Genomic DNA, 27,129 nt, shown 5'->3' on the forward strand with positions numbered 1-27,129 from the left:
AAACACACAGAGAAGTTTTAAGGGAAGGTGAGGATACAGCCACATCACCGCGATGACGAGGCTGCTCACCGCAGCAAGCGGTAGGGGAGAGTAGGGTAGGGTAGGGTGGGGTGGGGGGAGCTACGGGGAGCTACTTGTTGAGAAGGAGCCATGCGGCCCCAGCGTACGGTGACAGTAAGGCCCCAACCCACGGGCGAGCAAGGGCGAAGCCACCGAAGGGCGCGCCCTCAGTGGGCGGGAAGCCGGAGGAGGCTCCTCCTCCTGCCCTCAGCCTCGCTCGGCTATGGGGCTCGGAGCGGGTGGAGAGGTTTGTCTGCGCTGCGGACGGGCTGCGAGCCATGCGCTCGGGGAACAGCACAGGCACGACCAGCAGCCCGGAGCCCGCGGCGGCGGAGCAGGAGGTGCCGGGCGAGCGGCCTCTCTTCAGCGCCAGCACTTACGAGCTGCTGGCGCTGCTCGTCGCCACCATAGGCATGCTGGGCTTGTGCAACAACTTGCTGGTGTTGGTGCTCTACTACAAGTTCAAGCGGCTTCGCACGCCCACCAACCTCTTCCTTGTCAACATCAGCCTCAGCGACCTGCTGGTGTCCGTCTTCGGCGTGAGCCTTACCTTCATGTCCTGCCTGAGGAGCCGCTGGGTGTGGGACGCTGCCGGCTGCGTCTGGGACGGCTTTAGCAACAGCCTCTTCGGTGGGTGCTGGGGTCACGGTCGCCTCCTGTCCCGCTGAGTCTCTCCTCTCGGCTGCCCGTACTCTCCCTGTCAGCTTTCCCGGGGCTCCTGCTCCCGTCCCCCCTCCTGCCTGTTCCCAATCGTCATATACCCCTTGCCCAGCCGTCGCCTCTCCCCTGCCCTCAAGCGACCTCCGCGTCCCTCACAGCCTCGTCCCGGGAGCTTACTTCATCGTCCCTTCGTCCCGTTTCAGTCAGCGCACTCCGCCCTCCGCTCCTCCCGGGGAGAAGGGAGAGTGAGGAGCCGCCGCTGTGGTGGCTGCCAGGGCGCAGGGGTCGGGTCCCCCTCCCGGCGGCTCCGCGCGGCAGAGTTCTGGTAAGGTCGACGGCGCTGAGGAGAATGACCTGTAGCAGACACTGAATTCATTGGGAATCTGTTTCGGCCTCCCGCCCATGCCGGTGTGACGGGAAACCTAGGGGGGAAAAGCAGCGTTGTTAAAAGGGGTCTCCGAGTTGCCCGAGTGTTGCTCTGACAGCACGAGGTTGTATTATATGTGGGGAAAAGCTGTGGTCAGCGGGCGAGTAGCACGTCCGACCTCCATGTCAGGGCCAGCACTGTCCTGCCCCGGTGGCACGGCTGGAAACGCGGCTGCGCTCCGGGGCAGTTCTGCCCAGCCGCCTCCAACGCTGCCCAGCCTGCGGCAGTGCCCACGATTCCTCTGACCATATGGGAAGTTCGAGGAGTGTCGTAGCAGGGGCAAAGGAATACGGCTTTGTTTTACTGATAAAGGATGCTGCAAAAGAGCAGGATTGTGTTTCTGGTGGTGAAAGTGGCTAATCAGTAGCGGAATCTAAAGCTCACGTCGGGTGCTTTTTTTCTGGGGAGAGGTGTGCAAGTTAAAGGTGGATCACAGTGTGCCCCTGCAATGTGTATGCGCTGAAAATTGGCTCTAGTAAGGCAAATGAAAGTCTTTAGTAAGCTTTGTAGTTTTCCTGCTGTGTGTTTCACATGGCACTCTGGTCTACCTTTGGGTTGCTGGAACAAAGCAAATCAGTCATGATCACAGTTGATGGAATGAATGGAAACCTAGCTGACAGCTGATTCCCACTCATGATTGGGAGACATAACAAAGTATGTGCTTTTGTCACAGTGTATTTGGTATATATGTTTATGTTCATCATGACTGTTTGTCAGAAAGAAGCAGGAGAACATAGGTGTGAAGCTGTTCTATGACCTTCATACTTGGCCACACTGGGGCTCCTGGCCAGTGCTCTTGGTGTGGACAACAGTGAGATAGTGAGAAACTGCACAGCCTCATGAGTAAACAATTACAGATGTAGCATAAAGCCAGATGTTTTCTAAGCATATAAAAGCAGAACCCTCTTGCAGCCAAATCTGAAGCCTCACCTACAGGTGGACTCACTGTGCAGAAATTTTCCCAGTTACCTGACACTCCTGGCATTGGCTGCAATGGGGCTTCCCAGCTGGAAGTTTGGGCTTGGATAATGATTCTGTGGTAATTGGTGATGTATTTCTTCTTAATCTGTTCTCTCGATGCAGCAATGATTTGATGCATTGCTAATTTTCCCATATACTTTACTTTTTTTTAATACTTATATGTGTGTGTATATATATATGATTTGCTTTATAGTACTTATTTACTATATAGAGATATATACCTGATTTGGATTAGTGTGCTTGTTTGTTTTAGTGTGCTTATTTAATAAACTGTGCATGTCATATAGCTAGTATATAGTCATTTTGGTGGGTATCCTGCTTGTCAGCAGACCAGTTGCTCCTGGCTGATTTGACTGCTACTGCATAATGCAGCAAAAACCTTATGGCTTATATGGCTTGGAAGCTGTAGTGGATGCAAGATGTAGTTTCCCACTTGTGCAAGGTTTGGTATTGGATGATTTCTGTGGTACGCAGCTATCAGACATTTGCTAGTGTTACCAGGGAAAGCAGATGTTCATGTTCTGAAACTTTTCAGAGCTACAGACTGTGTCTAGGAATAACTGGCTGTATTTTGTGTTCCTCACAATAGTCTGCTTCTGCATTATGATAATATTATCACTCTGCAAGCCCATGTAGTGATGCTTGTGTTGTGCTGTACAGCTCAGAGTTTGGTGTTCGTGCCACCGTTGGCTGTTTTTCCTGGGACTTGAAAGTTTTTCATTGAGCCTTTAGTATATTCAGAGTTCTGGTTGCTACAGTGCAAAATGGATCATTTTGACTACTGAACATATGTCCTTGTACACAAGTAGAATCCCTATTTTCTTATTTTACATTAAAATTTGAAGTCAAGATACAGTTCAGGTACATATGTCTTCACAACAGAGGCCAGGAAAAGATCTTCTCTTTGCTATTACAAAGCCATTCTTAGCATGCCAGATACTAGTGTGGGGAAAGCAACATAGATAACTAACAGACAAGTCTTTGACGTTGTTGTCTGTCTTAGACAGTAATCCCCATTTAATTTTATTATATTGAGTTCCAGTATTTATTTTTTAATGGGTGGTGTATCCTGGTGGAATAGGATAGCTACTTCAATTAAGTGATGTATTTAAACTGTGCGGGTTGCTTCTCCATGAGATGTTCACTCAATTCTATGCTGGTCCCACTGAGCTTGCCACCCTCTCCTTATGTAAAAGCTTTTAAGTTTTCCCCTGTCTGTAGTTGACCAAGCTGTGAATAGTAGCGATCCATGTAATCTCTTCATCTGATTTAGTGAGACTACTTGTACCTAAGAGGTTTGCTGTCTGTCACTGAGAGCATAAGTTTTGGGGTATAATTGCTAGGGCAGACACTTGGCAAGTAAACATACCCAAATGTCTTTGTTAAGATACAGATACCCTCTAACCTGAATCAAGTATTTGTGCAATACAGGCTCAAGGCATATAATCTTTGTGTGCATCTTCTGCCTTTTCACAAGCAGACTAACAAGATTTTTTTAAAATGACAGTGATTATTGCAGAACTTGATGTGCACAAGAGAAGTTTTTATCCTGCCCATCCCCAGGCAATGGATGTCTGCTTTAATGCCTTCTGTACATAGAAATAGGCCCTGATGGTTCAGAAGTAAGCTAGTCTGATCCTGTGGAATGTACATATGTACCTTTCAAACATATATCACTTCAGATACAAAAAATGGCAGCCATCTGCCAGTAGTGTTCTTCTAACACTTTCTGATATGTTTAATTAAGCAAAAGAAGAAAATAATGGTAAAACTGATTAGTAACAGAAATGGTCTTGAGGAACAGGAACAAAAATCACATATCTGAGGCAGTCTCTGGACAGAAGATTGCATAGTAAGGGTGTATTTTGAGGTTGGCTTTCTATTATTAAACTCCCATTGTTTGTGGTTGAAAGGCTAGTGCTACTGAAGTGTGATTAGAGGCACTTGTATTTTCTAACTGTAAGCTGTTCTTGTAAGGGAAATAAGCACTGCCAGCTTTTAATGTCAAGATAATTGAAAGTATTATGACCCTTCTGGACAAGTCACCATTGACATATGGTGGCTTGATCTTGATGCGCTACCAAGTAAATGTTGAGATCCAGGTGTATACTCCCTTCCAGTAATGTGAGCTGGAATTTTGTAAGCAGTCTTACTTTTCTGAGAAGAGCTGCAGAGTGTATAGCTGAGGTTATGCTATTTACTTGTTTCAAGGCAAGCTGACTGCCTCCCTACTCCTTCCCTCTGTCACACACATATATCATGCTGAAGTAAGGATTAATTGCTAGAGACTTTCCTGTGGACCTGGCTTTAAAATAAAGCAAAGCAAAAACATTTTTCTGTGTATAATTGTTAGCTATGTTATCTAAGACTTTTCACACTGAAGGAATGAGGCCCTGTGCCACCCTCTTGCGTTACTAATGTATGTTCTATGTACTGACTTAATCTCACTAAAAGTGTTTTATATGGTCACTCAGCAGACAACTTTAGGAGCTTGTGTTACAGACAGCTGGAGACTGTGTGCATTCAGCTTTAGCAATTTTTTTCCAAGTGAGTTGATCACTTGAAGGATTGAGCATGGAAGAGATGTTAATTTTTCTGTAGTTTTATAGGAGAGGTGTATATAAAACATACAAGTCTATTATGCCTAGAAGTAATTTTCATCTACCTAGATTTGCCTGCAGATGCTCTAATTTGTTGAAAATTCAGAAGTGATACATAGCTGTTGCCTAAAACATATCGTACACCTAATTGCTGAATTTAAAAAGACTGCTTATATGTTCTGTAATACAAAGCTGAAGACTGAAGTAGCACCTTGTCTTGGACAAGTTGTTTCAACTAAATTGCTGCTGTCTAGCTTTTCAAATGTGAATGAGGCAAGGATGGATTTCAGAAGACAGGCTTTCCCCTCAGATTAGTATGCAAAATAGTAATTCAGTATTTGGATGTAGGTCAAGGATTAATTGATACAGAAAATATGTTCTTAAACAGAAGGTCTGTCTCAGAGTTGAATCTCTTTTGCTACATTATGCCATAGCATAATTTCTTCTTTGAGAGAAGAGACTGGGGAGAACTTATTGTAGCCTTTCAGTACTTGAAAGGGGCCTATAATAAAGTCAGGAAGAGACTTTTTAGCAGGGCCTGTTGCGATAGGAAGAGGGGTGATGGTTTTACACTAAGAGAGGGGAGATTCAGGCTGGACACAAGGAAAACATTCTTTACACTGAGGGTGGTAAAATACTGGAGCAGGTTGCCCAGACAGGTGGATGTCACATCCCTGGAGACATTCAAAGCCAGGCAGGATATGATTCTGGGCAATCTGATCTAGTTGGGGATGTCCCTGCCCATCCTGGGGGGATGTTGGACTAGAAGACCTTTGAAGGGACCTTCTGACAGAAACTATTCTGTGATTCTGAAAACCCAGAGTACAGAAGAAATAATTATCACATATGAGCCATCTACATGCATAAATCATATATGAGGTAGCTGGAAGCAGTGCAAGAACATGCATGATGTAAATTTGTAGTGGGCTATAAAAGGCAAGGTTTTAGGTAAGAACTGCCACTAAATGTATGGCATTATGCAAAGCTCTGCGTTTCTGTGGGGACAGCAGAAGAAGCCTTGCATTTGTGTGCTCTTGGCGAATCTCTGCCAAGATTTGACAACTCAAGTAACACCATTGTATTCTGTGGTTACAATGTGCATTGTTAACCTGCTATTTAGCAGCCAACCAAAACTGGCCCAAAATCAATGTATTCAGGAGGTGGGGGGAGAAGAGAGAGAGAGAACAGAAGATAGAGTTGTCTTTAACTTACATGACTAGCATGAGAAAGTAGTATCTAGGACAGATACCTCAACCAGCATATGTATGGAGTGCTTGAAGTTTCATTATCCTTGGATGAATGTCTGTATTTTCACTTCTTTAATGGTAGCTGTGACTTGAGGTCTGTTATGGTTGAAATTTGCCTTTCAATTTGATTTCTGAGCATGCAAAGAAGAAAACCAGTAGTTTTACTTTCTACTGCTATGTATTCCCATCCTTTCCCACCAAAAAGTACTGTCTAGGATATTGAATATATAACAAATGCTGCTTGAAACCATCCCTTGATATCAGAGTTGATCTTCAGCTGAATTAAATTTAAACAAAAATGCATAAATTCTCCCTTCCCAACTTCTCATTTAATTGCAATTTCCTCATTTGAGAGGAAATTTTCCTTCCTTGCAGTCAGTGCGGCAGAGGTACAGGTTATTGCCCAAACCAGATATAAGTGACTCATTAAATTTTATTTATTAGTTTTAGTATGTATTTTATAGAAATATGGTTGAACTTAAAAGTGCTGTTAGCATATGGAAAAAACTTGCAGACTGTCAAAATACGTGTTGCACATTGACTGTGGCAAGTTGTCTGAACAAACTTTTTCAATATCTTTGCTGTGAGTGTTATTAGTTTGTGTCATTACATGTGGAAATGGCAGGCATATTCCAGCTCTTGCCACTTAGAGTCCCTTGGGCATCTTCTGCTTTTATGGTTTTGCAGCTTCATAATGGAATTTGTTGCCACAAAGTGTGCACACAGAATAGCTGAAATTCCCAGTAGTTGGGAAACTCAAATGACATATAAAGTTTCCAGTCATTGTTACAGATCATTTAAAGATATTAGTTGTTGAAGGCTTTCTTTGACTTGAGTCTCAACTCTGAATTCCCTAGGTTTCTAATAGACTTTGTTATTGTTGAGTATCTCATTTTTATATGGCAGCCAAATCTCAAAAAAACCTAAAACAAAAAAAAACTCCACATACCCCAACCTTAAAACAATTCCCCCTCCCCTGCCAAGCCCACCCTAAAACAAACAAACAAAACCCCCCCAAAACCAAACAATCCAATGACAACAACAGCAAACCCCTCAACAACTGCTAATAGAAGAAGCTCAGTGTGAGCATGATCTTTCACTTCATGAAGTAATATTTAGGAAGAAGTATTGGCTTGTTCCATTAAATTTTTTTCCTTGTCCTTCTTCATGGCTGTTGTATGTCATGGGTCACGTCATCACCCTTCTCTGAGGAGTTTTGAAGTTAGTGGTGCTGTTTGAGTTAGTAGTTAGTGAGTGATGGGGTGTCACCCAAAAAGCATATTGGTGTTAGGTTCACAATGTGAGCCAGCTAATTGTGAGTTAACCTGCTGGTAAAGGAAACGCTTATTAGGAGGACTTCAGTCCACTTTGCAATGTTTGTGAGTAATTTAATTGATTTTCTTTATTTTTCTTACAGGAATAGTTTCAATTATGACTCTCACTGTTCTCGCCTATGAACGCTACATTCGAGTAGTTCATGCTAAAGTGATTGACTTCTCTTGGTCTTGGCGGGCTATCACATACATCTGGCTCTACTCATTAGCCTGGACTGGAGCACCTCTTTTGGGCTGGAACAGATACACACTGGAAATTCATGGATTAGGTTGCTCAGTCGACTGGAAGTCAAAAGACCCCAATGATACCTCCTTTGTGATCCTTTTTTTCCTTGGCTGTCTGGTAGCACCTGTGGGGATCATGGCCTATTGCTATGGCCATATTGTCTATGCAGTAAGAATGGTAAGTTAGTTCAAATAAGAGTTCTCTTACTGTAGCATTTTCAGTGAAAAATGCTGTGTATTAAGCTTGGATCAGAGTCTAAATTCACACTCTTACTTCCTATTCCAGCTTTTGAATGTTTAATGTTCATCCATGTCAGGTACCACTAGAAAGGATGTAGGGCTGGAGGAGAACCAACCTAGAGACATCAAGATCTATTTGTTGTGTAGTTTGACAGGGAGGTAGTTTAAGGAATGCTCACGCTCACTAACCCACATCAGGATTTTTTTTTGCCTTGAAAAAGGGCAAATATAAAACTGCAGTTTTCCTGATCAAAGAACTCTATTCTCCTCACCACTCCTGAGAAGATAACCCTGTAAAACTCTTCCAAGTGGAGATTAAGCCCTGCTAAAACAGTTTCTTATGTTAAGGTGACCCATTTTAATTCAGTCCAGATCCTTTGTGTCAGAAAGTGTTAATGTTTTGTATTCTGTGAATAATTAGTGTGGATCCATTCAAGTTTGTGGTCAACAGTATTGGCACAACAAATAATTGTTATGGAGAACACTCACATACATGTCCCATCTTTTCCTCATTTTGTGACTCATTCAGATAACACTGGGAACTGCCTGCCTAGTGTTCTCCTGTAAATAGTCTTCATAATTTCAGGGTAACAAACTAAGTGGCAGAGCAGTACAGAGAAATCTATTTATGAAATTATCCTCTTTAAACATTGCTGATGACACAAATCTACAGGATTGTCTAACTAGTCAGACAAAGGATCACTAAATGTTGACTGAACTTGCTTATGCCAGTGGGTGAGAGCAAGTCAGTTTTCTAAAATACTTATATGTGCAGCATGTTTTGTTACATCCCTGTTTTCCAGCAGATATGCTATCCTGTTTTTCTTCTAGTTGTATTTTTATACCTAATATACCCAGTAAAAGTCTGGTATGCATGACATAAAATTCCAGAAGAATTGTTGTTCACACAAAAAGGTATGTAGTGTCTGTACCTAAAACTGAATTAGCAAATTAGTTATAAATAAATGTGGAACTATTAATTTTCAAGTAAACTATAGAGCTATTGTACTTCACCATTTTATCTTTTTCTTCTGCAGCTTCGATGTGTGGAAGATTTCCAGACTGTTCAAGTGGTCAAACTTCTAAAATATGAAAAGAAAGTGGCTAAAATGTGTTTCTTAATGATCTCCACCTTTCTTATTTGTTGGATGCCCTATGCAGTGGTTTCCCTCCTGGTAACATATGGCTATAGCAACCTTGTAACTCCAACAGTAGCCATCATCCCATCTTTCTTTGCGAAGTCAAGCACTGCTTATAATCCAGTCATCTATATCTTCATGAGTAGAAAGGTAGGTACATTAAAGTAAATCAGATTTAAACTTTTCAACTGGTTATTCAAATAATAAAAAAAAAAATCTAAGACTTACAGATGAAAGATTTTCTTATTATTTTTATTTTTTTAATTTGAACAGCTAGAATTAATGGTAAAGATCTGGTATAATTAAAATCCCTGATGGTGATTTAAGTACTACCTTATCAGAAACTAATTTTAAATGTCTGAATTCACAACAATGAGCACACACATGAAAGGGGAAGGGTAGGGGTGTCAAAATTTAAGTGTCTGGTTTTGACAGTTTACCCATGAAATGGATTACACCTAGAAAACCTCATCTGAATCACTCCCTCATCACAACAGAACTCCACCACAGAAAATTCATAATATCCAGGCTTTTTTAGGAAACAGAAAGCCTGCCTTTGACTTTTCTGTTATGGCAACACAAGGACTGAACAACTCTGCATACTATTTCAGATATTACACCAGTAACAATTTTCAGAGCTACTATTCATTGCAGCACGCACGTGCACACACCACACCCCATGCTTCCACAATTAGTTCTACTTTATTCACTCCAACATGGTAGTATATATAGCATATAGATATAGGCCTGAGCTAGGAAGCCAAATAGAAACATCAATCGCAGTGACTGTCTTCAGCCACTATAAATTCCATTCTATAATCACTCCTCAGGCTGTTTCCCAGCCTGGCCTTGCACCCATGTGCACAAATACTCCTTGGTTTGCTGAAGACCCAGGTGCGCTATCAGCAATTCTTCCCAGGTGCGCTATCAGCAATTCTTCTTCTTTAATTACGCACCTAGGGGGAATAGGGCAGCTTGCAGTTTCCACATCTCCCCCTTTTTTGTTTTGCACGACCAAGGCGGCGAGCACTTTGGCTTTGGTTCTTCGCAAGTTGGCAACAAGTCTCCAGATCAGATGGAGGAGAAGCAAAGTAAAGTGGTGATGTCCAAGCTCCAAAGACAAGATCTCACCAATGCACTAGCCAGAGGTACTGGGAGCCTTGGAAACCTGAAGATAGATGCTGTTACTTCCAAAGACCACAGTCCTTGGCTTTCCTTGTCTCCTTCTCTGCTTAAGGAGTCTTAAATCACACAAGAGCAGCTTCTTGATATTAGCATTTGAAGATGGAAGGTTCAAATACAATAGTTACTGTATTATTGTTGCTTATAATAGTTTCTTATGCTAACTTTTGCTTTTTTGTCTTGAGGGTGATGAAACTTGCTTTAGGTGACTGTGCTTGAGCAGGATATTTGGACTAAGTAATCTCTTGTGCCAACCGCAGGCTGCTTAGCCTGCCCTTCCCTTCTGGATGACCCTCTTATAACACAGGAGGCCATCCGTCACAGCAAGGTCTGGCATAGCGTGTGTCCCCACTGCTCAGTGCCTGCTGGGTTGCAGCTAACAGCAGAGCTAAAGGTTCTTCTTGGTGGCAAACACAGAGGCCAACCCAGTCTTGCCCTTGACTGTGGTAAGAGTCATTTGGCCAGCCTCAGTCCTTGCACCTCATTGTCAAGGCAGAGTTTCAGCAGCCTCATCCAGTAACAAGTCACTATCATGGGAAAGCACAGACGGATTTACATTAGCAGTATAACTACTACAGGGTGCAGCAGCACATTGAAGGTGCTAGTGGCAGTGGGGAACCAGCCACAGAAAATTTCCCACCAGTGGTGTTCTCCCCCCTTCTTAATTTGTTCTATTACCTGCTTTATAACACTACCAGTGTGATGTACAGTTATTACGAACTTTCTAGTTTCTGCCTTAGCATATTCTAGCAGCTAGTGTAAATTTGCATGCTCTGACATCTCTTTTGCAAGTGAGAAATCCATACTGATAGGGGTTGGGGCTATACAAGGTGTAGTTTCTTATTAGCAACTGGCTAGTAAATGCAGGTGGTTTATACATAAAATCACAGCCTCTAATAATAGCTACATTGCAAGCACATGTATTTGAGTTGTTAAACTCAGTCTGGTTATAGACTTCATTGATTTGCATGTATTTACAGCAGAATCAGCTGCAATGATTAAGTAAGCCAGAAAAGTATTAATTGGAGAGGACTCCATGCCTACAGCGTTCATCATAGTACTTGCAGTTTGATGTAGACTTCTCAGTTGCCCCCAAGTAATGTTTTACAAATCTTTCCTTTTTCTCTTCCTCTGTCTCATTCTGATTGGGGTCTTCAAAGTTACTTCCTGCATCTGAGGCACTGGGTTCTTCAACTTACCTGTGCAGCTCATGGTATGGCTTGACAACCTTTGCAGGCAACCACCACAGACCTGTAGGCAGGAGAACACAAGCATACCCCACCCCCAGGTTATCGGCTCCACAGGCCCTTCCCATTTCTGTGGGCCCAAAGGATCACGGTACCACACTCCAGCATGTTCAGAAGGTGGAGTGTCAGAGGAAAATGCCATTGTACTGCAGTGACAGGAGTATTTATGGAAGATTGAGTGCAATTCAAAAAATTCAGTGTATAGATGGCATTGTCTAATTGTTCTTGAGGGACCATATTCCCCCTTTTTTATTTTTGTAGCATGAATTTCAGAACAGTGTGAGTTTTTTCACAATCCCCTGGCCTCCTGTAGAGAGTGGGGAATACCAGTGGCATGCATGACGCCCAACTGCTGTAACAATCATGAAAAAGCTAATGAATTATTCACAGGGCTGGTATCTGTTTTCAACTGGGAAGAAATTCCTCAGGTAGCATATACATGTGTTAAACGTTGGATAACATCACGAGCCTTCTCTCCTTTATGGGCAGAGGCTGAAATCAGATGTGAAAATGTGTCAACAGACACATGAACATATTTAAAGGCACCAAAGGTAGCAATGTGTGTAATATCTGCCAAATCTCATTTGCCTTTAAGCCATGAGGATTTGCACCCATGGAAAATGAGAACTGAGCTGTTGACTGATAGTCAGGGCAAGACCTGACGCTTTGCTTGAGAAGAAGACAGGTTAAACTGTGTCTTTAAAGCAGAGGCATTCTGATGAAAAGAGGAATGTGAAGCGGCTGCAGAAGTAAATGCAGAATGTTAACAGTCAAGGAGTTTGCTGTATCATTACCCGTGGTTAGAAGGGCCAGGCAGGTTAGAATGCGATCTAATATGACCAATGAAAACTGAATAATTCTTAGGTTCCAAACAAAGTTTTAGCTTCAGCAAAATGTCAGAAAGTGCACAGTTATCGATTTCTTTTAACATGCTAAAAAGAAGGCATGGTAACAATCGAACAACATATTCTGAGTCACAAACAATATTGAAGGATTCTGCAGGGAACAACTGTAGCCCATGTAAGACTGCAGCAATTTCAACAGGCAGCGTAGAGTCATCCACATGTATAACAGAGGATTGCCAGGAATCATTTTCAAACCAAACAACAGCAGCTTTGCCAGATTTTCCAGAGCCATCAACAAAAATGGTTTTAGCCTCTTGAATAGGTTGCCTTTGAATTACAGATCACTCAGGTAGATCAAAATCTGAAAAAGCTTTTAGCAATTTGTGTTTCAGAGTGCCATGAAATTTTTTTCCTGTAAAGTCTGCTAACACTGGAAAGAAACAGACTGAGGAAAAAGGAACTGAAAGTCTGTTACAGTTAATGGTAAATACAGTTCTGCAGGGTGGTTGCCTGTTAAATGTTGAACCCTTGTACAGCCTTTGGTGATTAATTCAACAGTCATATTTAATGGTTCTGTCACAGTCTTTCTCTCGGTATGTGGTAAAAAAACCCATAAAAAAAGTAAACAGAATTACTGTCAATTTGACATATAACTCCTAATGGCCTTTGTCGCATATTAACAACAAGCAGAGAAATTGGCAAGTATAAATGCATTCTATCTGCCTGTAGCGTCTCAATTTTTTGAGTCACTATATTCAAAGTGTCAATAGCTTTAGAGGTAAGCTCAAGAGGAGAATTCAAGTCTGAGTTCCCTCGTAATAAATCAGAGAGTGGTTCAAGGTTGGCATTAGTAATACTCAACATAGGACCCATACAATTAATAGTACTTAAGAGCTTCTGTAAATCATTCAAATTTGTGGTTTTGTTTGCCAGTTTTAGCTTCTGAGGTTTTACTGTTTTTTCAGTTAGCACCCACCCCAAATATTTCCAGGGTGGCATTTTTTGTATTTTTTTCCTGGGCAATTTGTAGTCCAAACCAACATAAATTTTCTGCTAAATGATCAACGGTAGTTTCTAAATGTTGTTCTGTTTTTGTACAGACCAAAATGTCATCCATATAATGATAAATTTTTGATTCAGGAAATGCGCTCCTAGTTGGTGATATAGCTGTGGAAACTACTAGCTGACAGAGTGTTGGACAGTTCATCATTCCTTGTGGCAAAACAGGCCATTGATAGCTTTGAATTGGAGCAGCACAGTTGACTGAAGGCACAGAAAAATCAAAATTGTCACAATCTGTAGGATGCAAAGGAATTGTAAAAAAACAGTCCTTCAAATCAATAATGCAAAGAAACCAGTCAGGTGGAATCATAGTAGGATTAGGCAAACCTGGTTGTAAAGCCCCCATGGGTTGCATTACATTATTAATTGCAAGCAGATCTTACAAGAGTTGCCACTTCCCTGATATCTTTAGAATTGCAAAAATTGGTGTGTTCCATGGGCTAGTAGATGGAACAGTATGTCCTGCTTTCAGTTGCTCTTCAACCAATAAATGTGCTTGCTCCAATTTTTCCCCTTTTTAAGGTCACTGATCAACCCAAATTGTTTCTTTTCTGTTAACCATGAGAGTCTGAGCAGGGGCTTCAGACCAGTGAGGATAAATTTGCCCCATCTCTGGTAAGCAACAAATTCCATTGCATTTGCAAATCTTGCCCCCACAGATTCATAGAAACTGGCAGTATATATGGTTGAAAATCAGCTACAGCACCATCCGGTGCAATAGCTTTGAGGACTTGACTACTTTGAAAAGGAGATTGCATATCTCCTATTCTGGCTGCTATTGCTAAAGTCTTTTCAAAGGGACAATCAGTCAGCCATTGAGATTGTGAAATAATCAAAACATCTGCCCCAGCATCTAGTAATCCACTAAAGACTCTATTCTCTATTTTCAAATTCAATAGAGGTTGTTTCTAAGTAATCTTCTGGGTCCGATAAACCTCAGCTTTTGCAGAGCTTCCAAATGCAGAGGTATTCCCTGTGTTGATTTCTACTTTCAGCACCCAGTATGGAATCAAAACAAGTTGTGCTAGTTTCTGACCTTTTGGAATTCTACAACTGCCATTTAAGGAAGATCCTAAAATTTTTATTTCTCCAGTATAATCTGAATCTATTACTCCTGGATGAAATTTTACTCCTTGGAGAGTTGTACTTGAGCGTTGCAACAAAAGACCTATAAATCCCTTTGGTAAAGGTCCCCAAACATTGCGCTGCTGTTAAAGCTATAGCTACCAATCTAATTTGGTGTCGGCGCTTGTTGCCAAATCCAAGCAGGCACTGTCTGTTGTGGTAGCTGCAAGATAGGAGATGGAGTGTTTGCTGCAAAACCCCTGTTGTTTTGAGGGGCATTGGGTTTTGCTGCACCCGTCTTGGTGTTTCCTGATCAAGGATTTCCATCCTTATCAAATTTAGATTTACACTGCTTGCTCCAGTGATATCCTTTCTTGCATCTGGGACAGAGTTGAGATGGCATTTTTTCTTTCTGCTTTTGTTTCTTCTGGGGACACATTTTACTAACATGTCCTTCCTGTCCACAGTTAAAACATTTTTGCTGACACATACTGAGTTTTGATAATGCAGAAGCCTTATGAACCTCCATACCTATATCCTGACATGTTTTAATAAACTCAGCAATGTCTGTAAATTTTTCCCTGACTGGGGCTAAAGCAGCTTTGCGATCGCCATTTGCATTTTCATATGCTAGCTGAAATAAAAGCACACCAGCAGCCTCAGGATTATCAATCTGCCTTTGTGTGGCATTGTTTAATCAGTCTGTAAAAGACAAATAGGGTTCCTGAGACTCTTGGTGAACAGTTGTGAAAGAAGTAGTTTTCTTTTTAGGGAGGCAATTAGGACAGCTAAGGCCTCCTTGGAACTCAATCTTGCTAGTCGGGTTAAAGACAATAGAAAGGGCTTCTTCAAATACATAGCAAATAAAACTAACACAAGAGGCAATATAGGCCCACTGCTGAACGAAGTGGGTGCCCTGGAGACAGAGGATATAAAGAAGGCAGAGGTGCTGAATGCCTTCTTTGCCTCTGTCTTTACTCCTGCAGACTCTCCCCGAGGGCCCCGGATTTCTATAGCCCCAGAAGGAGTCAGGACAAAGGAGTTTGCTTTGGTAGATGAGGATTGGGTTAGGGATCAGCTATGCAAACTGGACATCTGTAAATCGATGGGTCCGGATGGAATGCACCCACGGGTGCTGAGGGAGCTGGCGGAGGTCATTGCTAGGCCACTCTCCATCATCTTTGGTAAGTCGTGGGAAACGGGCGAGGTGCCTGAGGATTGGCGGATGGCAAAGGTCACACCAATCTATAAAAAGGGCAAGAAGGAGGACCCGGGTAATTATAGACCAGTCAGCCTTACCTCCATCCCTGGAAAGGTGATGGAACAACTTATTCTTGACTCCATCACTAGGCATATCAAGGACGAGGGGGTCATTAAGAACAGCCAACATGGTTTTATGAGGGGGAAGTCATGTATGACCAACCTTATAGCCTTCTATGAGGAAGTGACTAGGTGGAGGGATGATGGTAGAGCGGTAGATGTAGTTTTTCTTGATTTCAGTAAGGCATTTGATACTGTCTCCCACAGCATCCTCATAGATAAGCTAAGGAGGTGTGGGCTTGACAATCAAGTAGTGAGGTGGATCGAGAACTGGTTGAAAGGAAGAAGGCAGAGAGTTGTGGTCAATGGCGCAGAATCTAGCTGGAGGTCTGTGACTAGTGGAGTCCCTCAGGGGTCGGTGCTGGGACCGGTGCTGTTTAATATTTTCATCAATGACCTGGATGAGGGAACTGAGTGCACCCTCAGCAAGTTTGCTGATGACACAAAACTGGGAGGAGTGGCTGACACACCAGAGGACTGTGCTGCCATTCAGCGAGACCTGGACAGGCTGGAGAGTTGGGCAGGGAGAAACTTGATGAAATTTAACAAGGGCAAGTGTAGAGTCTTGCATCTGGGGAAGAACAACCCCATGTACCAGTACAGGTTGGGGGTTGACCTGCTGGAAAGTAGCGAAGGGGAAAGGGACCTGGGGGTCCTGGTGGATAGGAGGATGACCATGAGCCAGCAATGTGCTCTTGTGGCCAAGAAGGCAAATGGCATCTTAGGGTGCATTAGAAAGGGAGTGGTTAGTAGGTCAAGAGAGGTTCTCCTCCCCCTCTACTCAGCCTTGGTGAGGCCGCATCTGGAATATTGCGTCCAGTTCTGGGCCCCTCTGTTCAAGAACGACAGGGAATTGCTTGAAGGAGTCCAGCGCAGAGCCACAAAGATGATTAAGGGAGTGGAACATCTCCCTTATGAGGAGAGGCTGAGGGAGCTGGGTCTCTTTAGCTTGGAGAAGAGGAGACTGAGGGATGACCTCATCAATGTTTACAAATATGTAAAGGGTGGGTGTCAGGATGATGGAGCTAGGCTTTTTTCAGTGATATCCAGTGATAGGACAAGGGGCAATGGGTGTAAACTGGAGCATAGGAAGTTCCACGTTAACATCAGGAAGAACTTCTTTACTGTAAGAGTGACAGAGCACTGGAACAGGTTGCCCAGGGGGGTTGTGGAGTCTCCTACACTGGAGATATTCAAGGCCCGCCTGGACAAGTTCCTGTGTGATGTACTGTAGGTTACCCTGCTCTTGCGGGGGGGTTGGACTAGATGATCTTTTGAGGTCCCTTCCAACCCTTGGGATTCTGTGATTCTTTCCTAATTCAGGTACTCGCCTCCAGGCTCGTACAGCCATACAGGCAGCTTGCTGGATTTGATCATGAGGATGCAACCATTGCCCAGAGCCTGTTAACATGTCAGCATCTATTGGTGTTCCTCATTGAGCATTATCTAATACCTGTAAAGCCACTAAGTCACTACATTCCAATCTCCAGACCGAGTATTGATCAGGTGTCAAAATCGTCTGCATTAAAGTGTGCCAATCCCATGGTACCATAGATCCTAAACTAGCCATCAATTCTAGAAGACCTAATGTATAAGGACTTTGAATTCCATTTTCCATCACTGATTTTTTTTTCAATTCCTTAAATACTGTGTACGGAACACTTTCATGTACCAGTTGTTGTTGTCCCTGCCCATCTGTTCTATAAAATACAGGTAAAGTGAAAGCCATGTCTCCAATAAAATCACCATCCTCTCTCCCTTTCTCCATACATTTTTGTATAAATGTTTTGGTAGCCTTTTGGTTAAGTAACAGCTGGCCAAATGATTCTTTATCAAGATCAGTCAAGGGAGGTGCAGTAGGTTGAGGAACATGAGGAATATTTGTTGTGAATGCCTTTAATGGCATCAGAGGCGGGTATAAATTTGGCTCCTTTTCTGAATCTGCGGGGCCAGGAGCAAGAGGATTATCAGGCTTCTCAGAAAAGATATTTTCATCCTTCTGTCCTTGCTCTTTCAAATTGTCAGTATTTTGATCATTTTTTTTTATCATGTTTCTGAATTATATCCTCAGCAGGTTGTAAATTAGGTAATGCAGAATAGACAAAATGCCATCTCACTATTAAATCAACAGGAACCTCCATACCAAGGTGATTTCAAGTTTGTAAATGTTCTCCCACTCTCTCCCATATCTGAGTATAAAATGACCCTGTTGCTGGAAGCTAGTTGCAATTTGATTTGACCCATAACAAAAGTTTCATTGCTTCTCTCTCAGGCAAATGATATCCAGAGGATTTTTAAAATTTGCTGTAAAACTTTCAAATACAGTTTCTGTTCAGCTGATTCTACTTGTCCCATTTTTCTAATGCAATCCCATAATTCCCTGTACAACGGTTGTTACTGACCTGTAATCGGCAAATGGTGGTGTACCAGGAATTCCCTGTCGGATTTCACAGACACCGCAATGTTGAGCAGTTTAGTGCCTCACATGGGGCACCATTTGCAGTGTTTGTAAAGAAAGAGGCTAAACACCCCCACCCCCCCCCCCCCATGCTTCCACAACTAGTTATACTTTATTCATTCCAGCATGGTAACATATAGCACACAGATACGGGCCTGAGCTATGAAGCCAAACAGAAACCACATCAATCACAGTGACTGTCTTCAGCCATTATAAATTCCATTCTATAAACAATCACTCCCCAGGCTGTTTCCCAGCCCAGCCTTGCACCCATGCACACAAATACTCCCTGGTTTGCTCCAGACCCAGGTGCACTATCAGCAATTCTTTTTCTTCGTCTTTAATTATCCACATAGCAGGAACAGGATGGCTTTCATTTCCTGCATTCATAGCCAGAGTCTCATGGATGACAGTGAAATGTTTTCTGGGGACAAAAACATTAACATACTGTTAAGAAGATATACTTTTCCATGAGAAACAAGTTTATATTTTTGTCTGCTTTTGTGTTCTTCATTCTGAAAAGTAGACTGCTGATATAATGGTGGTAATAGCTCTTTTCAATGCTTTACAGAGCAGAGAGACGATGGAAGTATTTGGAGTTATCAGTGTCATGTCAAATATATGGAAACTAGGGAACTACACATCTTTCTCTAGATCATCAAGTTATAAAAATAACCACTGAATGTTGGTGAATTTATTTAGACATTAAGACAGCTTCACCATAACCCAGAACACTAACTGGAAGTGTAACGCACATTGTAAACTTCAGAAACCAAAATTGTATAAAGATATCTGGATTTTTATAGAATCACTTGAGAAAGGGTATAAAACCATCAGTGATTGCTAGAAGGGTTTCCTTGGGATTTCGTTATCTTTTGGCTCATTATAGAGATGGAACTGTCTGAGTTTTCCTACCTGGTTTGCAATTGACATGCAGCAGCCTGGGCCAGCCAGCAGTCAGTGGGGACAAGGCAGCCAAGTCACTGGGTCTTGTCTGCCAAGTGGGCAGTAGCAAAGGCTGTATTGCAGCTCAGGCCGGGACTGAGGGCAAAGGTGAGCTTAAATGCTGTTCCTGAGTGAAGGCAGGAAGCCCCCAACATGTTGTCTTGCAGCTTAACCCGCCAGCTCATTTCACAACAAGCAGATAAAGGGTTACACAGCTGCACAATATCAGAGCTGACCTGGATATTGGGAGCTAATAATAATCATGTTCAAAAAGAGTATTTTTCAACAGAGGGATTTTTTTTATACCGTGACACTGACTCTATACTTTGATATCAGGCTGAGTAATTTATCTGAAAAAGATTGTGTAGGTTCTGATATCCAGAAGAAAATCAAACTGGGACCAGGAAAAATGCCAGTGAAGTCATAGCCAGCATAGGAACAAATCGGCTGAACACACTTATTGGAGATACAATGTGAAGTACTTCTCACTCACTTCTAATTCTAGGTTAAGACCAAAATGATATTTTCACTCATCTTCTGGGATGTTTGCTTTTAAAAGGAATTCTAAAACCAGTTCTTATCTAGAATACCCTTCCTCTATTTGACCTGTTCTAACATGCTTGTGCTTTCTCACTTCTGTGCTACTCTGAGGTAAGACATCCTCTCCAAAGCCTTCAAGACTTCCACATGACCATTCTCTTGCACCAGATTGTCCTTCTAACTTGTGACTTTCTAGGTCCCCTTCCCAAAAGGACCTATTGCCTCAGCTGTGTCAGAGTAGCATTAATTTCCTATAACAAAACCTTGTTCCAAACTGGCATGTTGGGGAGTTTCTTGCATAATAGCTGGAAAAACAAATACCTATGCAGGATAATACAGAATGATTTTTAACACAGCTAAATAGAAGACTGTTAAGAAAAATGTCCTCCTCCATTTTCAGAGAAAAGGTGGATTGTTTCTTTCCCTGCCCTCTTTGTTGTTGTGTGGGTTTTTTTCTTGCAAAGCCAGAGAATTTCCCCAAAGGATCATATTTGAGCTTTAGATGTGTGCAGATGTGGAACTACTGAGTAAGTGCATCTTTTAACCCCCATACCTGAATTCTTTGCTTTGTGAAGGGTGACTATAATGGGAGCATTTAAAACAGTGCTACTACTGGAATTATCATTCTCCTGGTGTGAGCTTTCAATTAATACTTTGCATTAATTTAGATACAAGGTTGAACAAACTTCCTGTATCATAAGTGGCTTCTAGTTAGCTGAAAGACTTCCGTTCCCTCCATATTCAATGGGAACACTTTATTGCTGTGTTACCAGCCATGGCAATTTCATTTTATGTCTGTGTCCTTCAACGCTTTTCTTAAAATTCCAGACCCTGGAATTGAAAGGAAGAAAACACTTTGTGTCCCCTTCCTCCCCTTGTTTCTTCTCTCTGCATCCTTCTGTGAAGTGTTTATGAGAATATTCTTCCCCTGCTAGATCAAATGTGTGACCTTTGAATACAGGAACGATACCTATAGCACACTGTGGAGCCTAGACCCCGTGTTCTTTGCAGATCTTGCTACTGGTGAAATATTCAGTTGCACTTCAGTGCTCCCTACTGGGTAGGTGATCCTAAAGGTACCCACTAAAAAGCCACCATGTTTGTTACAGAAGTCTGTTATTTTGAGTCATTTACTGTACTGCTGTCGTCAGTAGATCATATGTGATAGTGAACGCTTAGGAAGTGAATGCTTAGGAAGTTAATGCTTAGGAAGCTGTAACTTCATTCTATGTATTCTCTCTTGCAGTTTCGACGGTGCCTCTTGCAACTCCTGTGCTTCCGCCTGATGAGATTCCAGAGGACAAAGAAAGAGATGCCAGTGACAGGGAATGATAAACCAATACGGCCAATAGTTATGTCTCAGAAAGCAGGAGACAGGCCAAAGAAGAAAGTGACTTTCAGCTCTTCCTCTATAATTTTTATAATCACCAGTGATGAAACTCGGCAAATAGATGACAACAGCAAACATGATGAGACAAAAGTAAATGTCATTCAAGTAAAGCCACTATAGGGATGAGGTAAAGAGATGTGAGAATGAGATGGACTTCAGCCAGTAGACTGTTTAGGTTAGAAACCAGTTTTAGTGGCAATGACCGTGGACTGCCAAGGGAAACCACATTTTTAAGCTGTGAAATGCTGAAGGGATTCTGCATCTAAGGCTCTGCAGGCAGTTCAGTTTTGCTCACAGTACTGAAATCTCTTCATCTGTGCCAAAATTGCTGATGGATGTCTTTACTATTCATTTTCTTAAAGCATATTGTAGGACTTCTATTGTAGATCTTTGTCAGGCTGGAGGAATGCACAGACAGAAATGTTACAAAGTTCCGCAAGGGCAAGTGCAAAGTCCTGTGCTTGGGAAGGAAGAGCAATTCTGTAGCACAGCAGGCCAGGCCCTGGCTGCCTGGGATGCAGCTCTGAGGAAAAGGTGTGGAGTCCTGTTACACAAGGACACGAGCCTGCAGTGTGCCCCGGTAGCAAGGAAGGGTAGCAACATCTCAGGCTGTACTGACAGTATTGGAGCCAGTAGTGTGAAGTAATTATGTCCTTGATTCTGTCTTCAGTAGTAGACCATATCTACATTACTGCATTGATTTGGACCCCAAAGCACGACAGATATCTGTAAACTGGAGAGAGTTCAGTGGAGTCCCCCAAGATTGTCAGGGGTTCTAGTACCTTGTCTTTTGAGGAGAGGCAGGGGATACTGCACTTGATCAGGGTAGAGATGGAGCATCCTCACAGTAACCTAATATCAGCCTTCCAATAGAGATGGGGAGGTTTTCAACAAGATGGAGCAAGGCTCTTCAGGGCAATTCGTAGTGGAAGTATCACAGACAATGAGCACGAACTGAAATAAGAGATTCGGGTAGGTAATAAGGAAAAGGTTTTTCACCCAAGGATAGCCAAACAATGGAAGAAGTCAGACTAGAGGCTCCCCAAGGTTCCTTTAGTATAGAGTTATAAGGGAAGAAGGAGGAAGAACATTTGAGGTTTCCTACAGTTCAGTTGGTCTGAATTGGTGCTTTGCAGTGTAGGGGGTGAGAAAAGTGATGTCATCAATGACTGGGGCTACAGTTAAACCAAAAGCCCCAAGAAAGCTGTCCTCTGTACTCAGCAAGCCATTCTCTTGGTGCTATCTGGTAGGACCCATGAGATACATAGTGAAGAAAGGTCGGTGAAAAGGGAGATTTGGTTTGGGTTTTGTTTTTTGTTTGGTTTTTTTTTTTTGGTTTTTTTTTTGTTTTTTTCAGTTATTACTATTATGTGCTTTATGCATCTTTATCTTGCATCCATTTATTCTGTACCTGAACAGAATAGGACCAGGAACATCATCCTGTATTAATCCTGAACCTGCTCTGGCATTCTGGTGAAAGTAACTGTTAGGCAAAAGTTACCTTGCTCTTCTCTAATTGTAATGTGAGTGATGAGAGATCTAGTTGTAGTATGCGTAATGATTTTCTTTGAGCTCAGTGAACAGAACAGATAGAGAATTTTATCCCTTTTTTTTACACCTTTTAAAATATTGTTGGTACAAAATACCCCAGACATGGCTTCCTGTCAGCCTGGGGTGAGTAAGAGAACTAATTTTTAATTATGGCAGTTGGTTCTCTACCACATCCATTGCACCAGTGTAATTTCTCTGCCTCAGTGTGGATCTGCAACATGCAGCTTTTCAATCTCTGTGAAAGCTGTAAGAAAAGTAAGAAATTTCTTGTTTCCTCTGGGGACAAATCTTCTGAGAGGTTCAGAGGGACTGTGAAAAATTGGTGTTGGCACTGTAGCTGTTAGTCCTGCAGTCAAGAATGAAGCTTAAAAAATAGATAGAAAAAATCAGGGTCTAAACATAGAAGCTTTCTGCTAGTGTTCCTGGGAGTAGGGAGTGACTTCAGCTCAGAACAAGTGACATGGTGCTTGTACCTGTGTTTTTGAAGAGGTAAGTTTGTTATATATGCACACCTCCAGAGCTTTAGCACTGGTAAACAGGCTCTGTGTCATGTTTAAAAGTGCATCTGGAGTCCACTTTGGTTTCTGGATTAAATCATATAATCTGAGAGAAAACAGATGGTGATATACTTGTCTTTGTTTCTTTCATATTTGTTATTTTTATTTATTTTTTTTAAATATGTATTTTTAAATGCACAGATAAGTTGTCTTAACCATGTCAAATATCTGCTCTTACTGAAGCATGTTCATTGCAATGTCAAGAACTATGTTTTCAGCCAGTGATCACTACATCTATGCACATTTATATTTACAAATGGAGAAAGATGTACATTAGCATTCCATGTAATTATTCCATCCTTTTAACAAAGTGTTTGGTATTTTAATGATTTCTGTATATTGAGTCTTCTGTGACTGATTAAATGTACTTTATTTATATCAATGTATTCTCAGTGAAATATTTTTTTCCCCCACCAAGAGGGAGATGGTTTGGTATCATTACTTGTTAGGTACTGCTTGAATTATTGAATTGGCATTATCTCCTGAGAAAACAATAGCATTTCAGGATTCTAGCTGACCCTTGTAAAGAACAAGGAACAAGTATAATGTCTGTAAACAAAAAATACCCAAGATTTATGAAGGTAAAATTTGAGTAATTAACAACAGTATATGATTTTTAATGATTGATATGCAACAATTATTAAAATACATAGCACACTAACAACTACGTAATATATGAAAACTAAACACTAAATATTGTTGTAACATTGTTATCTTGGCTACTTTGCGTAACTTGGTGGCCTAAAATGATAAATCTTGTGAAACGTTTATGGTAACTTGTTATAGCCTGTAAAGCTTCACTAGCTTTGTAAATGTACCCATGTGAAGTTAGCATGCTGCAGTCCTATTTGCTTGTCTTTTAAGCTTAACTATTTTCTGTGGGTGGCTGCAGCACTGATGCGAAATTCACACCCTGACACAGAACTTAAGCACTGTAGCAGTCAGGCTTTTAATATCATCAGGTTATTTACAGAATTTTTTTAATCTCTTAAAAAACTCAAGTCTGTCTTTGTTCTATTCTGGGTATGTCACAACTGGCTAGTTTAGCAAGGACTCATGTGGGACCTTTCTCTCCCATTACAGGGAATGGAAGAGGAAGATGGTTAGCATTAACATTTGGACATTAGCTGTTCCTAAAGTAACAGAAATGCAGACTAAGAAAGAGAAGGAGAAAGTGCAAAGGGCAAAAGGATACACTATTTATGAAGATTTTAAGTAAAGTAGTTGGTAAGAACTTTCATGATCCTGTCATCAAAGGGAAGTGGCAGGTGTGGTGAGTACCAAGACAGCCTCAGAGCCAATTAACTTCTCTTAATGATGCTTCATTGATTTTGTGCATTACTGGAAAAATACATATGATGATTTAGCTAGGATGTTATTTGTAACCTGCAAATGCAGGAACCTTGGTTAACTTCCTGCCCAGCAGCTGCTGTTCCCGGACTCTGTTGTGAGGCATTTCCACATCCTTTTCATGCTGGGGAAAGATCCCTTCTCACCCTGTGTTACGGGGCAGTCATGAATCCTGAAGCTGTGTCCACTGACCTGCCAGTGCAGTTTGCTGCTGCCCTGGGTCCTATGGAGGCAAGGAACTGTGTGATGTAAGTTCAGATCTGCTCCACAGCCTTCTGACCTTCCTCCTTTTTCAGCTTCCAGAAGCATCTAGTTTTATGCTCCATGTATCTGACTTTATACAAGAGTCAAGTCTTAAACTATTTACACATTATCTTTTATCACAATGATTACATCAGTCAGCAGATCAGTATTCACATGCATTATCCTTTGTGCTCCTGTCCTTTACATAATAGTGGTATCCTGCTTCTATTTCCTGCTAGAATACTGCAACAGCTAAGTGAAATGGATATTTGAGCACTATACTGTGCTAAGCCACCCAGAAAGAACAGCCTTTAGGACTACATTTATCCTTGGCTTATATAAACAACCTTCAGCTCCAGAATGGAATTTCACTGAATAATATTCAGAGGTAAGAGATGAGAAAAATCTGACTATGATGGTAGAAGATTTCACAATCTCATATTTGACCCACATATAAACATCACAGGTTTAAAATATCTCTTGTGAGGTATTTCTTTTGACAGGCTATTTCATGGCAGTTAAGTAGCCTTATTTTTTGTCTATCACAAAGGGAAAGAGGAGGAGGGGGGTGAGGCTGGAACAGTCCCAGAGGGTGGGGGATGCCAGTTCCTGCTGCTGTTAAAGGTTGGCACTAGATGCCCCTTTTGAGTTGGACTGGTACTTGCACATCCCTCCCTCCATGGCAGCTAGAGCAGGATGAAAAGCAGGAGGGAGAAGAGCACAGTTGATCTATCTTTCTTTCTTCTGCTTCAGGCAACCGGTGCCGCCTTGTCCCACTTGTCTGACACCCAAGGCCGCTTTGCCTGCTGCTCTGACCTGGCTCGGCATTTTGTTTATCCAGTGGAAGCCAAACGTTATGAATGACTTTTTCTCTCTCTCCTTACCAGATTAGTATTGAAGAATTACTTATAACGCATTAAAGCTGGAGAGGAAATTAAATTGATTTTCAGTACAAATTAGAACGCAAGTTATTAGCAACAGACTCGGCATCAAACGCGGCCTGGAACTGGCTCTTCTGCCTCCCCTTTGTTGCATTTTCAAACAGTGTTTGCGCTCCCTCTTGTGGCTTGCTCAGGCCGGTGCCTGCTGACAGGAGAACGAGCCTGGCCTCGTAAAAACCTGTTTTCATTGCACATTTCCCCTGCATAAGGGAAGAGTCACTGTTTCATGTCTATTATATTTAGTTTATATAGCGTATGCTTCTGTCTTTGAAAAATTATGTGAAATAGATATCTGTAAGTAATAGGAAATCTGGCCTGTCACAGTGATAATTTGAGCAGCTTATGTCTTTGCACGTTCTGGAGAATGCAGTCAGATAGGAGGCTGGTTATATAGATTGTGTAGGCATGGTGCTGGAGCAGCATATTAAAGTGCTTCTAAATCAGTTTTTTGCCTTGCTGAAACTTTGTCCAAGTGAAAGTAAAATTCCATCTGTTACTCGTCAAGGCAGCCTGAGGTTTGCTCTGAGGGAGAATAAAGTGTATGCAGGCTGGTTAGCTATGCTAGTTTTAACCAGTCTATCTTTATGGATAGATGATGGAGACTGAGGCCAGGATTTAGTGTAGAATTATTAAACCTTACTTACTAACTCCCTGGTTACCTACTGGCACTTCTTTATTTATATTGTTTTCAGGTGTAGCTGAAGTGGGATTTTGTTTCTGTGATGGATGGATCTCAGACAGCAATTGGAAAATACTCTTATCTTCACCTGTCCCATCGTCTTCATGGTTTAGGGAATCGACTTGCATCAATACACCCTCAATATACTGTGTCTTTCATTTGCTGTGCTGGTGTGAGGTGTGTATTGAATAGATGGCATGGGCCATGGCTGATACCTTGAACAGTGTCTGTGCAAATTCCATCTGCAATTAGTCTTTTCTAAGGCATGCTGCAGCCTTCAGAAAGAGGTACTTACACAACTGGGCAGTATTTTCTTTCCTTATGCCAAATACATCTTTATTTTGGCACTCTTTCAGTAACGTGTTTGGCAGTTGGGTCTGAGGAGAGATTAAAGCATGCTTGATGGGCTGTTGAACATGAATTCTGATTATCCTCCTAGAGGTAAAATACAGAAGAGGATTTTTGTCCACTTCTGAACTCTCATCACTGAGCTTAAAACATCTTTTGGTTAGAGAGTATTAGTACAGCATCTACATGCATCACACAATACCAGTCTACACCTCCATTTCACATGAGGGCTTCTACTAATAATGACTCATGTCTTTGTAGAGATAGTTGCAAAAAAAGCGTTTTCTCTGAACCCATTAGAAAACAACGAAACTTTACAAATCACAGAACTATGCATGGTTTTCAGTTGTCTGAAAGCTTCCAAATGAGGGGATATTAGGGCAGGAGGTGTGTGTGGGGGGGGGGGGGGGGGGGGGAAAGGTGTAGGTGTAGGAAGACATTCTTTTCTTTTAAAAAATATTAGAAAAATGCCTTCTAGTGTGAGGCAGTGATG

The 27,129-nt window shown here is 41.9% G+C and overlaps 1 protein-coding gene across 2 annotated transcripts; it reads left to right on the plus strand.

Moving 5' to 3' along the window:
* Window positions 1–254: 254 nt before the first annotated feature.
* On the plus strand, window positions 255–23,457 carry OPN3 (opsin 3). Of its 2 annotated transcripts, none has more exons than XM_065680179.1 (4): window positions 255–690; window positions 7,393–7,712; window positions 8,812–9,063; window positions 20,824–23,457. In XM_065680179.1, exons 1-4 carry the CDS (start codon window positions 339–341, stop codon window positions 21,085–21,087), a joined length of 1,188 nt encoding a protein of 395 aa, XP_065536251.1. In that variant the 5' UTR covers window positions 255–338; the 3' UTR covers window positions 21,088–23,457. The 2 variants fall into 2 exon arrangements, with proteins under 2 accessions (XP_065536251.1, XP_065536252.1); XM_065680180.1 differs by lacking the exon at window positions 20,824–23,457 and adding an exon at window positions 9,933–10,399.
* Window positions 23,458–27,129: the final 3,672 nt, after the last annotated feature.

This window comes from Lathamus discolor, chromosome 5, assembly GCF_037157495.1.
Source record: "Lathamus discolor isolate bLatDis1 chromosome 5, bLatDis1.hap1, whole genome shotgun sequence".
Taxonomy (NCBI): Eukaryota; Metazoa; Chordata; class Aves; order Psittaciformes; family Psittacidae; genus Lathamus; species Lathamus discolor.

Excerpts from the sequence above, each read along its gene's own strand:
- OPN3 (XM_065680179.1), top strand. The coding sequence starts at position 339 with ATGCGCTCGGGGAACAGCACAGGCACGACCAGCAGCCCGGAGCCCGCG. Across the intron at positions 691-7,392 it reads CTTTAGCAACAGCCTCTTCG|GAATAGTTTCAATTATGACT; the intron begins GTGGGTGCTGGG and ends TTTTTCTTACAG. Across the intron at positions 9,064-20,823 it reads ATATCTTCATGAGTAGAAAG|TTTCGACGGTGCCTCTTGCA; the intron begins GTAGGTACATTA and ends TCTCTCTTGCAG.